The 15,011-nt window shown below is 37.3% G+C and overlaps 1 protein-coding gene across 6 annotated transcripts in view; it reads left to right on the forward strand.

The window, feature by feature from the left end:
* Kiaa2026 (KIAA2026 ortholog) overlaps positions 1-13,692 on the forward strand; it is a 73,229-nt gene extending 59,537 nt beyond the window's left edge. For 3 of the 6 annotated variants that reach the window (XM_027406424.2, XM_027406421.2, XM_027406426.2), the window contains 4 exons: positions 282-410; positions 4,933-5,048; positions 7,272-7,459; positions 8,465-13,692. In XM_027406424.2, coding sequence (XP_027262225.1) covers positions 282-410; positions 4,933-5,048; positions 7,272-7,459; positions 8,465-12,054 — 4,023 coding nt within the window. In that variant the 3' untranslated portion in view covers positions 12,055-13,692. The remainder of the gene's footprint in view (positions 1-281; positions 411-4,932; positions 5,049-7,271; positions 7,460-8,464) is intronic. The other 3 variants (XM_027406423.2, XM_027406425.2, XM_027406422.2) reach the window with 2 other exon arrangements.
* Positions 13,693-15,011: the final 1,319 nt, after the last annotated feature.

The raw sequence follows: 15,011 nt of genomic DNA on the forward strand, positions 1-15,011 counted from the left end.
TTTGCTTTGTAATGGATGTTTCTTTCTATGTACTAGTGTTTGTAAGCAGAAGTATTTTTAAAAGTAGGATTTAAAAAGTAATTCTTATGCATTTTATATATGACTTTACTTCCTTATTATATGGTTCCTAGTCACCTTTTGTGATTACATACGTTACAAGATAATCTACATATGAAATTGGATGGTTTGTAAAAGTGAGTTTGCCATCCAAAGCATCTGAATTTGTTAATATGTAAACATATCCATACAATGAGATACTTTGTTTCCTTTTTTTCTCTTAGGATTCCAATGTCCCCAGCATTAGTAGATTGCCAACTCCCTCTTTACAGCACCCTAGCCAGTGTGAAGCTGGCATTGTCAAACCCATCCCAGATTACTGCAGCAGGATGGAGTTGTACTTTAGCTATGAGGTAAGTTCCCCCATGCTCATTTGACACTCACTGAGATGCAGTTTTTCATTTTACAATATTGTATAGTTTTGTAAGTTCATTTCTTTCCTCATATGATTCCTTAGGTTATTGGTGCATTATACTCAAACACTTAGAAAACTGCATAATATAATAAAGGATTTACCTTATGGCCATAGATAGCTTCTTTTAATAATATTCCCTATAGGGTCATTTAAAAATTCCATGGTTTGGTAGTTGAACATATAATACAAAGGGAGCTGGCAATCTGCAGATGCTGTGGACATTGGATGAGAAGCAATAAAAGGTAAGCTGCAAATTTAGACTGTTGGCTATTGTTTTTCTGTTGCATGCTTGAAATTCATTGTTCATGTTGAAGTTATAATCTGTTGTAATTTAAAAATACATATTACTCTTTGGGCTGGAAAGATGGCTCAGTGGTTAAGAGCAGTTGCTCTTGCAGAGAATCAGGTTCAATTCCCAGCATCCACATGGTGCTTGACAGCCACTGTAACTAGTTCCATGGGATCTGATGCCCTCTTCTGACCTTCTTGGGTATGAAATACATACATGGTGCACATATATACAAGCAAACAAAACACACATCAAATAAAATGAATAAATTCTTTTTAGAACTCCTCTATTTTCAGTAAAGTGCCCTTTAATGATAATATTAAATGTATATAATGCATTTAAATTTTATTTTAAAATTTTTTAATTCCTAAAAATGATCAGAATTGTGATGATAAAAAAGGTTAAAATTTCCTTGTGTTCACTTAACTTGTTTTAAAGTAATCAGAGTATATGCATAATTTATATTAAATATTAAACTAAATAGTTTTATTAATGATTTAGCACACTGTAGCATATAAGTGGTTGCCCCAAATACCAATCCTGTCTGTTGATCCATCTATCTGCCAGTTTGATTTTTAGTTCTGTAATCAGTACACATGAAGATTTTGCCTTTCTTAAAAATCAGTGAATTTTACATTAGTAAAGGTAAGGGAATGCACTGGTTTTACTCTTATTTTCCTTGTAAATACACTCTGTAGCCCAGGCTCACCTCAAACTTGCAGCAGTCCTCTTGCCTCTGACTCCAGAGTGCTAGGAATACAGCCTTGCGCCACCATGCCAGTTGTTGTTTTCCTTTGTTTTAATTTAGTTTTAAAATATGTCACTATTTTAATTACTATTATACTTTAAATTAACACAGTCTTTGGAGATTGTAACTTTTAACATTACAAGGGTATCTGCACAATGTAATCTATTTATATTTGTTTAGGAATTGGCTTTGTGGGGACCAGGAGAGACAGCATAGTGTTTGAGAAGGAGAGTAGATTTTAACATTTATGAGATCCAGAATTTTAGCCTGAAGTCAGTTCCATTTTACAAGTATTTCCTGAGAGTGATTTTAAGCCAGCTTTCTTCTAGAAAATTATGCCCTTTTAAGTTTTAATAAATTCATCTTGGAAGAAATAACAAAAATTGTTTTTTCTCATATCTGTGTTTTAATCAATGAAGTTGATTAGTTAGAAAAGCTGTTTCTGGCTTGTGATTACTTACTTATTTTAAACATCAATAAATATTTGTTGATTTGAAGTAAATTTTTATATTGAACCAAAGGTAAAGCAGATTGTTATTAACTCTAATTGCTTATTAAAAATGGATAACTTTTATGCTTTTTGTAATAGTTCCTCTGTACATTGTGAAAATGAGGTCACTAGTCAGTAGAAAGCAACAGTGTTAGGACTAAAGAGTTAGTTTGGGGGTAGAGTGCAAGGCTCAGGATTCAGTCCTTAGCACTGGTGGTGTGGGCCACAAGATGTCCTTATTGCATATTGATTGTAAGCATCATGTTTCATCCAGCTGGCACAGGAAGCTAAGTTCCCTCCCTGTTAAGTAGTTGAGTGAAAAGCCTTGCTTTAAACACCAATACAAGCAGTGATTCTGCCCTCTTAATCACTTCAAGACTATAGATTCGAATTCCCATGGCGGTGTATAAGGTTCCTTTCGCTGGAGTCATTATATTTTTTATACTTTTATACATTTTATTAATCTTCTATGATAGAAAACCATAGATATTTCAAAACATGTTAATGGGTAAGACAGGTATATGAAACTTATAAATCTGTTCTCTGATTAAACATTTGAGTTCCCTTGTGTATAGTCATAACAAGTCAAAGTGAGATCCTGTCTAAAACCAAGAGAAGTGTGGTTGCCCTACATGAATACTATTTCTTAATCCATTTCCTAGTTTTGTTTCATGGCTTAGAATAAGCACTTCATACTGTCTCACCAATTCTTTTGAGAAAAGTTTTAAATTTTGAGATACAACTCACTGCTTACTTTGGTCTGACTTGTGCTTTTCTTAGAATACATTTGGAAAGAAATAAGACTCTTTAATATGTTAGAGCAGTGTCTCTCAGTCTGTAGGTTATAAAACCTTGGGGTTCAAACAACCCTTTCATGGGGGTCACCTAAGACCATCTGCATATCAAACATTTACACTAGGAGTTATGAAATAGCAATGAAAATAATTTTATGGCTGGGGAGTCACCACAACATGAGGAACTAACTGTATTAAAGGGTCACGGCATTGGTACGTTTGAGAACCATTGTTTGGTAGGAAATAAAATTTTTCTTAAGTTGGGTGGTGGTGGAGCTCAGGAGGCAGAGACAGGTGGATCTTTGAGTTCAAGGCCAACCAGGACAGCCAGGGCTATACAAAGAAACCCTGCCTTGGGAGAGAGGTAGAGTTTTTCTGAAAATTTTCCTTAATACCATGATCTGACATCTTATTAAGATGCAAATTAAGGATGGAGAAATGGCCACAGTTGTTAATATGTGCTGCTCTTGCAGAAGACTGGATTCAGTTACCAGCACCTACATGGAAGTGCATAATTCCAGAACATTCAGCTCCTTCTTCAGGCTTTGTGTGCATTACATATGTGTGGTGCACTTACATTCATGTAGGCAAAAATACTCATACACATAAAATTAACCTTTTTTAAGACATGAATTAGCATAGGGTTAATATTTGGTGTGTCCACAGCATATAATCCTACATTTCTTACTCTTCTAATAAACAGTTCCCCTTTAAGATTAAAAAATCTCAGAAGAAATATAGCTCTTTGTGTTTATGTAAATACACATTCTGTGGCTTCCAAGTACTCTTTTGGTAAAGTATGCTATTAAGACTTTGGTGCTGGGTGGTGGTGGCACACACCTTTAATCCCAGCACTCGGGAGGCAGCGGCAGACTGATGTCTTTGAGTTCAAGGCCAGCTTGGTCTACAAAACTACACAGAGAAAATCTAAAAAAGAACCAACAGAAACAAAAAAAGACTTTGGGTTATAGAATTGTCATTTAAAATAGCAAAAGTTTTATGTGTATGTATGTAAAAAATTGGCAACTCTGTGTATAGCTCTAGGATATACTTTTGCTATAAATAGTAGCCTTACTAGTCTACATATGGGCAGACTGACTCAACAGCTGCTTATAGGATGAAGTCTGATTTTATGTGTGTTAAATGTGAACAATAATAAATGTGTGTCTTTTGTTAGAAATAATACATATGGACTATATGATACAAGATATTTCCTCCTTTTGTAAATTCCTGTTTTAGTTGCTTCTTTGTGCTAGAAACTGTTAAAATAATTATAACACCTCATTTATGGATGGATGGATGGACGGACGGACAGACGGACGGACGGATGGATGGATGGTAGACAGACAGAAAGTACCTGTAATACTAGCAAATGGGAGGGACACCAGTAATAATTATAGTGTAGTATAGGTTTTAAAAAGCCATAGTATGTAGGTTTTAAAAAGCCGTAGATTGGGCTTGGGAAGGTAACTCATTGGTACAAATGCTTGCTATAGAAGCAGGAGAGCTTGTGTCCTAATATCCTCTGGTTTCTACATCCTCATGCCTATACAGTCACACTTATATCACCACACAGAAAATAAAACAGTTAACTGTTTTAATTTTTTTCTATGCTAGAAACTGCTAAAATTATTGTAACAATTCTTAAGGAAGTTTGTTAAGAGTCTTTTTTTTTTTTTTTACCCCCCTCTCTTAGAAGTTGCAAAAAACTTTACTTCATGAGCTATGTCTACTTATTTGGTGAATTTATTTAAATATCTGTACCTTTACATGATTTTGTTTGTTTGTTTGTGGGTGTGTCTGTCCGTCTCCTATCGTGCCCCCCCCACTGGACATCAAACCCAAGACTACATACATTTGGTAAATGATTTATTAAGATATTTACAATTGACAATTAGACTATTTTTAATATGTATTTCCTACTTAGATGGTAAACATTGGGATTTCTCCTGTAGAACTGAGATCACTAAACATACTCAGATTTCTTACAAGATATTTCCTTCTTTTGTAAACTCCTGTGAAAGAAATACTTTTGATGATACTGGCATTTTGTTACTTTTTTATTAGAGGCTAAAACTTGGTTGATACTGATTTTAGGTTAAGTCTTAGAAATTTATTTTTTGAAACTTATGTTTCTAGGGCAAATGGTACCATCGGAGGCAAGCTGTAAAAGAATTGCATAGTACACTGGTACGCCTTTTAAATGAATTGCTGCCATGGGAACCAAAGTTAATGAAGGCTTTTCAGAGAAACAGGTAACAAGCTTTATGATGTATTTATTTAACTTATTCTAAGACCCCTATTTTATGATTTGGGGTTTTTCCATTCATTTGTAATTCAGCAAATACAAAACCATATTCTCTGTGATTTGCTTTCTAATGGAAGAAGCATATGGATTCAAATATGATAACTGCTAGTGGGCAGGATCCTGATGGAGGGGATGTGACATTCCTGTTTGAGACTGTGGAGGCTACTCCTAAAAAAAATGAAGTGCATACTGGCGGGAAAATGAAATAGAAGGGCACACTCTAAGTGTATTTGGCATTTGGAGGAAGCACTAAGAGTCAGTTAAAATCAAAGAAAAATGATTGATGAAGACTGAGGTAGGACATAAAGATCAGAGGTCCAGGTAGCCATATCAGGTAGGACTTAATCTTTTAAGAATTTACATGGACCAGGATAAAAAGCTTTTGAAAGGTTTTACAGAGACAGGATGTTATCTACCGTGTTTCTGTTGTTTGCTTGCTTGTGTGCTTACAATGCTGAGGCTTGAATCCAGAGTTTTATGCATGGCTAAGTAAATACCACTGAGCTATTTCTCTAACCTTAATGTTTTGTTTTGTCTTGTTAATTTTTTCTGGTTATAATTGATTTATACTTATGTTTACCGTGAAGCACATGTGGAGGTCAGGAACAATCTGCAGGAAACTGGTTCTTTCCTTTTTCTGTGTGGGTCTTGGTAGCAGGCACTATTATCCATTTGAACCATCACTGAGGCCATCTGGCCTGAAGTTTTAAAGTGCTTGCTCTAGCTGCCATGTTGAAATCGCTGTAAAGATGAAAGAAGATAAATTACACTGTGGTAGTTACACTGAAAAAAGTGGGAGTAGATTGTAGTATTGCACATGACATGAAGTGGTTGGATTTTAGATATAGCTTCACAATAGGCTTCGTAAAATTTATGGAGTATGTGGTGGGTTAATCCTATCTCCAGCTTGATAAGATTTAAAAACAGTATGGGGCGTGTCTCTATGGCATTTCTTAGATTAGTTTATGGAGGGAGGAAGGCCTGGGGCCCTGGACTGAACAAAAAAGAGAAGGTAGCTGAGCTGCAGCATTTGTCTGTTTCCTGACTGCATGCATTGAAAACAGTCACTTAACCCATAATGTACCCTCAGACTAAAATAAATATACCCCTACCATCCGTCAGTTGCTTCTGTCGAGGTATTTTATACCAGCAGTTAATGAAGTAGCTAATATGTGATAGAAATTAATGAGTAAAAATTAATTTTTGGTCTAAACAGTTATCATCATAGATTTCCATTAATGGAGACAGGAGTGACTGAAAGAGAATCAGGTTTGAGGAATACCAGGGATTGAATAGTTTGGATTTAAACATGTTAAGTTTGATATACTTTCTAGACACCTAATTGGTGGTGTTGAGTAGGCATTGTGTGAGTTATATAAGTAATTCAGTAGCTTTCTAGACTTGATGTACAAATTTAGGAGTTATCAACATTGATGATATTTAAAGCCGTAAGATTAGTAGAAATTGTGTGGACAGTGGACATTCCAACATTCAGAAGTGAGGTAGCAGTACTTGGGAGGTGGAGGCAGGCAGATCTCTGTGAGTGTGCCAGCCTGGTCTACAGCGTGAGAGCCAGGTCACCTTTTTTTTTTTTTTTTTTTTTTTTTTTTTTTTAAGTCAAGCATGTGTGTGACATGCAGATTCCTGAGACTTACTGGCCAGTGTACTTAGTGAGCCCCAGGCCATCAACTCAGGACTCATTTTTCAATTCAAATAGAGAATTTTAGTTATTTGTTTTCCTTAATAATTATAACTAACTACAACCCTCAGAAAGACAAATGGATGGTGTATTCAATTTTAATTCACATTTTTTTTTTCTGAGACAGGTTTCACGGTATAGCTTTGGCTGTCCTGGAACTTGATTTGCAGACCAGGCTGGCCTCGAACTCACAGAATCCTCCCGTCTCTGCCTCCCGAGTGTTGGGATTAAAGGCGTGTACTACCACCACCCAGCTTATTCACAAATTTTAAGATATAACCTTTAATTTCTTAAGCATATATCGTAAGTTTTGTCTTCTTGGGCAATTAATAATTGGCAAGACTAAATTAGTAGGCATTTTAAATACACTTAAAACATAATTTAATGACAATTGAAAATATTTCAACATTTAACTTAGTATGCTAACTAACTTAGCTTCCAAAAAGTTCCACATTACATTGGTTATTTCAGAAGCCGCCTGAAGAAAGACTATGATGATTTCCGAAGACAACCTGATCATGGTCAGTTCACTAGAGAGCTATGGACTACTGAAGAATGTGAAGGGAACCCTGAGAGAGAGCCTCCTACAGCAGAAATCAGTAAGTCTGTAGATGCCGCAGAACCTCTAGACAACCTGGAGAAAGAACACGTGGATTCTGGTAGGCATTCAAACTTTTCAAATATAAGCACAAAGAGAACTTTCTGTTTGTTGTGAAGGCAAAAGGTAATTGGGTCAGTGAATGTTGATTAAGGAAACTGATAATTTACAGAAATACTGTCCATATTCTTGTATACAATTTCTTGGCAGTCATTATTAAATTTCTAAGAGGTTTTGAAGCCAGTGCTTAACCCTAAATTATATATGTATTGCAGACCATACACTGCTTATCAGTTACGCATTTGGAATTCACTGATTATCTTTTTATTGTTACTACTTTTAAAGCTCTGTTGGTAAAGTTTGCTGCAAATGAATATGAGAAACCCTTAAGATTGTGAAAGGTTTTTAAAGTGAGGTGTGACTGAGGTTGATGGCTGACTGAGAGCAAAATAAACACATCATTCTAATAAGTATGGGTAGCTAGACCAAGTTACATGCGATTCATTTCTGCTCATCAGTGGCATTCGTTAGTTATATAAGAAGTTAATCTGAACACTTGTGGTTAGTAATATGTTAACAGATTTCATATCTCTTGTGAATTGTAAGAGTGAACTTCCTTTGACCAGATATGACGACAATTGTTTAAGGATAAAAAAAAAACAGGAAAGGCTGAACATTGGTTTTCATTTTCAGTCTCTAAAGATCAAAATATAGAATAGTAACCATTCCTCTATGGCGTAAAGGTTTCCCTATCTAGAGAAAGAAAACTAGCCAGATTAAGCTGTGTATCTTTTTAGAAACTGAGTTTTTCCTCAGCACTTATGCCTTGGCAGCAGTCTTAGTCCAGGATTGATTTCAGTAATAGGTTGATCTTAAGCATAGCTGGGATGTGGGAAGTGAGCATGTCAGAGGTCACTGCTACCTTCATCGGTAGTGCTGAAGCTTTGGGATGACTGTGCAGTAGATTTTTTAAATTGCCTGTTCAGAAATTGACTTTAATTTTTATAATTGGTGTTACTCAAAAACTGTTTTCTATAAACAAAATGCTTGTTTTTATAATTTTCAGATGATATGAAATTGTCAGAAATAGGCTATCCTTTGGCCAGAAGCAAGTTGTTGAAAAAAGAATTGTCTTCTAAAGATGTAGTGAAGACACTGCCTAAAACACTTAAACGACAGTCTAAACAAAGCAGTTATCTGGATGATAGCACAAAGGAGCTTTCCCCAAGGAAGAAAGCAAAGCTAAGCACAAATGAGACATCAGTTGAGAACTTGGAAGTTGATATGCAGATTGACTGTTTGAATGAGTCAAAACATACAGAACTGCCATTTTTGGAGTCATTTGCCTCAAAGGATTCAGTACCAGTGTCTACTCTCCAGAAAGGGACCAAACCTATTCAGGCCTTGCTTGCAAAGAATATTGGGAACAAAGTGACCTTAACAAATCAACTGCCCCCTTCCACAGGTAGAAGTGTTCCTGCTGTGGAAAAGCCAGCTCTGTCTCCTTCAGAAACAAGCCCCATAAAGCCAGCATTGAGCTGCCTTGCCGGTACAAAAGGACCTTTACAGATGGTATACAAAATGCCCTGTGGTCAGTGGCTGCCAGTAGACCTTCACAATAGTTCTGTCAAGATTCAGATGCAGCCTGTGGTGGATTCTAAAACAGGAGAAAAGATCATGCAGCAAGTCCTAATTCTGCCTAAGAATTTTGTGATTCAGCACAAAGAGGGAAAAGCAGTTGCAAAAGAGCTAGCAGCACCTCAGCAGAAGGGTGCAGAGCAATGTTCCTTAGTGTCTGTTCCTGTCACCTCAGGAGGGACAGTTTCTACCCAACTGCCTAATACAGTTTTTAGTAAGACAATTACACCTTCATCAAATATGAGTGCTAGATCACAGCCTTTGTCACCTGTAACCTCTGTAAATAATGTATTAGCATCACCCGTTAAGACTAGCCAAAGTGAAGCAGGGAAAGTCAAGAATGCAGTTTCGTCAGCCACATTCCCCCAGCCTATTACTTCACCCACCATTTCCTCAACAGTTCAGCCTCTGTTACCAGCAACAACACTAAATGAATCTACAGATCCTGGCACTTCCCTCACCTGTTTTTCACAGCAAACTGTTGATTCTTCTGAGGCAAAGCAAGAACTAAAAACTGTATGTATAAGAGATTCACAGTCGATTCTTGTTAGGACTCGAGGTGGGAACACTGGAGTTGTAAAGGTACAAACTAATCCAGAACAAAATTCACCCAACAGTTTATCTTCAAGTTCTGCTTTCACCTTTGCACCTCAACTTCAGGCATTTCTGGTGCCGAAATCAACATCATCCCCTGCTTTTTCACAAGGAGCTGGAATGACTACTACATCTACTCCCCCATCTTTCAGCCAAACACCTACTTGTGTTTCTATTTCATGTGGCTTTCATCCATCCGTGGGGAAAAATCTCAAACCTATGTTAGGCCAACCCTCCAGCAGTGGCTATGTGGGCCCAATAATAGAAAAAGCCTCATGCATGCCCTCTTCACCCATGAAACCCTCCATTTCTTCCAGCTCAATGCTACCATCAACAACAAATAGTTCAGTTAGTGTAATTAGCTTATCAACAGGAAATTTCGGACAAACCAATACAAATGTTATTCAGACATCAAGCAAAGCGCAACAAGTAGATTATTTCACAAAAAGTTACCAAGTTACAAGATCAGAAGCAACGACAGCAATAAATGGAGATGTACTCAGTGAGACTCCTGTTCAGAAACTCATGCTAGTGCCAAGTCCATCTGTTCTTCCTAGCAGTGCTCCTTCAGTTAATATGGCGCCAGTACCAACATCTACAAGTGTTTCTACCCAGAAAGTTGTTTTTATTAACGCTCCTGTTCCTAGTGGCACTGCAGCCTCAGCTATTGTTGCAGAATCATTAAAACAGACACTTCCTCCTCCCTTGAATAAAACTTATGTTAAGACTCCAGAGCAACCCCAAATAGTACTAATTCCGTCTACATTGGGAGCACCAATAAAAATCAATTCTTCACCAACTGTGTCTCAGATTAAAGATGTGAAAATCGGGCTAAACATAGGTCAAGCAATTATAAACCCTCCAGGAAATCTGCCAGCTATATCATCAGTTAATATATTGCAAAGTGTAATGCCAAAAGAAGACAAAAGTAGTAAGGGCTATGTTTCGCCCATGTCAACAAGTGGTAACTCAGTCCTAGCAAGCTCAAGTATTGTGAGTCAAAATCTTCCTTCTGTTAATGAGTCAGTGGTTTCTACAACAAGAGCTGCAAACATGTTTTCAGGAACAGGAACAAATGTACCTTTGAGTTCCCTTTCAGTGACCTCATCCTCAGCTTCATCTGTGACTCGACCTCCTGTTTTAGTCAGTGGAACTGACTCCTCTTCAAGAATTATGCCTGTTTTGTCAAATAGACTTTGCACATCAAATCTTGGAAACACTGTAGCTATATCAACTGTGAAAACAGGACACCTTGCATCATCTGTTCTCATTTCAACTACACAACCAACAGTGTCTCCTAAACCTTTGACATCAGCATTGCAAATCCCTGTTACTGTTGCCCTGCCTACACCTGTGACTACATCTCCAAAAATAATCAACACAGCTACACATTCAGCAACAGTACCAGGAGCCACACACCCTGTATCTCTTTCCAAAAGACAGTCTCGGACTTCTCTCCAGTTTCAGTCGCCAGGGACTTCAACTACAGTGCCAACAAATGCAAACACAAATAAACCTCAAACTGAATTATCATCTCTCTCACCAAGTCCAGGTAAAATAATTAATACTTCCAACGTTACTTCTATACCAAACCAGCTTATGTCCCCTTCATTAGTAAAAACAACTTCTGGTAACAATTCTACTGCAGGTGGCTCTGCCATTCACACTGGTACACCACCATTAAATATAACTAGTGTGGCAGGTGCTTCGTTCAGTGAACCTTGTGTTCAGCAAAAAATAGTTATCAATACCAGTACACCTTTGGCACCAGGTACTCAAATCATGATGAATGGAGCCCGGTTTATTGTTCCACCACAAGGTCTTGGAGCAGGTAGCCACATCCTCCTTATCTCTACTAATCCAAAATATGGACCTCCCTTAGTACTTAACAATGCCCAAGGTTTACCGGCAACACCAGTAGATAATCCTGTCCAGAAGATCATACAGACATCAAATCATTCTCTAAGTGGTCAGCCTTTAAAGCCTTCTGTAAGAAACTCTACAAAGATTGTAAACTGTCTGGGAAGTCCAAGTTCTCTCTCTGCAGTATATTCAACACCACAGATGGTAAACACACCTGCTAAAGTTTATGTCCCACCCGCACCAACGGTGCCATTGACTTCAGTGATTAAATCCTCTCCAGCTACTCTTTTGGCAAAGACATCATTGGTTTCTGCCATTTCTTCCAATAATCCTCCACTGCCAAGTAGCACATCGGTATTTCATTTAGATACCTCTGTCAAAAAGTTACTGGTTAGCCCAGAAGGAGCCATTTTAAATACCATAAATACTCCAGCATCTAAGGTATCTTCATTGTCTCCATCTCTTCCTCAAGTTGTTGTATCTGCTAGTCAAAATCCTGCCTCTGTCTTCCCTGCTTTTCAATCATCTGGTTCAGAGAAACCTGACAAAGCTGCATCTTGAATTTAGACTAAATGAGCCAGTTTTTAAATAATGGGGCATTGTTTTAACTCCCATAAAAATTTTAACTGTTTATTATACTGTTGAAAACATATTGTTCATACTGTGTGTCTGTGTGTGTGTCTGTGTGTGTGTCTGTGTGTGTGTGTGTGTGTGTGTGTGTGTGTGTGTGTGTGTGTGTGTGTAGGTGTGTAGGTGTGTAGGTGTGTGTGTATCTTCATTAGCTTGCACAAGACTTTGTTTTCTTGGGGAGGGCAAAATATACCATTTCACTCATTGTTGTGAAGATGTTTTCCAAGATTCTTTGTTCAAAATATGTCATCAAAATTTACCTGTCTATATAACATAAATTGAACAAAGTCGTTTGACTAGTTTAAGTAAGCTAGCCTTTTCATAATTATATTGATGTTTCTTCTTAAATTTGGACTGTTGTGGTGTATCTACAGTATAGTATTCTGTGTCATTAGTGACATCTTATTTTTGTTTCTGTAAAAATATATATAGATATATATATTTATGCATTAAGAAAATGCAGTCCATGGTGTAAAATTGTACATATTCCTTAAATCCCTAATAATCTGTACTAAATATATGTACAAAGAACAATACTGTCTTATTTATGTTTTGTTTACATAATGTATAGTTTTTTAAGTATTTTAGTAATTTTGGACCAGTGAACTGTTAGCAACAATGCAGAAGAATCTGCATATAATAAAACTGAGTTGCTGTATTTCTTTGTTTGAATACCATTTTTAAAATGTGTTCTTGTCTATTGGAAGAATACATGATACAAATGAAAACAATCCTTTAAAAATGTGTTAAAATTGGGAAGTATATGGAAATAATAGCACTTGCACAGGCTTTATACTTACCAGAGCTTCCTTTCATGTATCTCATTTGATTTCCACAGTAATCTTGGGAGCTGAGTGGTCCGTCCACACTTACCTGGTTCATGGGGAGCAGAGCCAGGGCATGAATCTGATGCTTCACACACTCTCCTTAGTTGTGCTTTACTTTTGTTTTGAAGTTTTCATTCAAAATTTTATGGTTCCAGACATTAAAGAAAAAAAAATAGGAAAAAAAAACAAAACACCAAATTCTGTATTGACCAGAACAAATGTGTGTTGTTTTCAGATAAGAATATTTGGTTTATGTCTATACATCCAAAACATGTTTCTTAAAATTTTTTTAAGTTTCTTTATGACCCTAAGTAGGCCTGGAACTTTCCATATAGCCCAAGCTGGCCTTGCCTCAGCCTCCTGAGTGTACCAGGATTATAGACAAATACTGCCATGCCTTGCAAGACTTACTTTGTAATAATCTGGGTTCATAAGAGGTTGCAAAAGCAATGAAGAGTGGTGGTGTTACCCTTCACCTTCCTTCTCCACATTTCTATTTAAATTGAGGTCTTGGTTCACTGTTACTGATCTTCCAAAATTATGTTTAAGTACATGAATTTTTGTCATTTGAAATTAAAAGTGAGCAAAAATATTAGTGCTCTTTCTCCTTTTACTCAGATTATAGAGCAACTGCATAAATTGTAATAAGCCGATTCTGTTGCTCAGTTGGTTTGACTCAGGGCTTGACTTTGTAGAGCTTGAGAATGTGCCTCGTTGTAAATAAAAGGTAGCTTTGTACTTACTGGAGCTTTATTATCTTCTTATCTTATTAAGATACTGATATATACATTCAACTTAAAATATTAAGCCTCATCACAGCGTTCCTCTCTAAAATTTAAAATATTAGAAAGAGTAGGCTTAGGCCTATTCGATAGCTCAGTGGATAAGGGTGTTTGCCACCAAACCAGAAGACCTGAGTTCAGTCCCCATGTCCCACTTGATCAAAGGAAAGAACAGGCTTAAGCAAGTTGCTCACTGACCTCTACACACACACACACACACACACACACACACACACACACACACACACACACACACACTAAATACTATCTTAAGATATTTTTCATTATTTAAAAAACAAAGGAAAGAGCTAGAGAGATGACTCAGTGGTTGAGAGCACTTGCTCTTCCAGAGAACCTGGGTTCACTTCTACCCATACCCAACAGCTCACAACTGCCTGTAACTCTAGCTCCAGGGGATCCAATAACCTCCTGTGGCCTCTGTAGGTACTCCCACAGCATGCACACCCACATACATAAATAGAAGAGAAAAAGAGGAGGCCTAAAGATTTCCATTCAGATTATATCAAAATGATGTGATTAAAGTGGAAAGAGTAATGAATGTTCCTAAAATGTTGCTCAGATTTCTCAAACAATTGTTTTATATTGAAGACCTAACTCAATGGTAGTGTGTTTGCCTAATTTGTACAAGGTAATGGGTTCTACCCCTGGTAGCACAAAAGAGGGGGAGTCGAGTGAGAGAGGAAAGGGTTGGAAGAAAAAAAGATTATTTGGTTTGGAAGGGGAAATAATGGAACTGTGTTTGTCAGTGTAGGTTAGGCTGGCTCCAAACCCGCCATCTATACTACCTCAGTGCAATGATACAGACACACACCGCTACTCCCACCATCTCAAAATCTGTATTCATGCTCTAAGACAGTGCCTTCACCAGTGTGCCTCTGGTCTACTCAATCACCCACTCCTCCCCTTCCCCATTTCCCTATCAGTATTTAAAAAACAAAACTTGGTTTTTAAGAGATGTGCTGTGGGTGATGTTTAAAATGTATTGTAGGGGGCTGGAGAGATGGCTCAGTGGTGAAGAGCACTAGCTTCTCTTACAGAGGACCTGGGTTCAGTTCCAAGCACTCACATGGCAGCTCACAACTGTCATGTGACACTCTCACACAGGAAAACACCAATGCGTAAAAAATTGTGTGTGTGTGTGTCATTTAGATGAATAAAACTGAGGTACATGAAGCTTGTCTCTAAAAAATAAAAAGCAGCCTGACTCAGTCCTCAGTTTCGGAAATTTTCTCAGACTCTGATCTTCACAGTCTCTGAT

Source organism: Cricetulus griseus, chromosome 3 (genome assembly GCF_003668045.3).
Source record: "Cricetulus griseus strain 17A/GY chromosome 3, alternate assembly CriGri-PICRH-1.0, whole genome shotgun sequence".
Classification (NCBI taxonomy): Eukaryota; Metazoa; Chordata; class Mammalia; order Rodentia; family Cricetidae; genus Cricetulus; species Cricetulus griseus.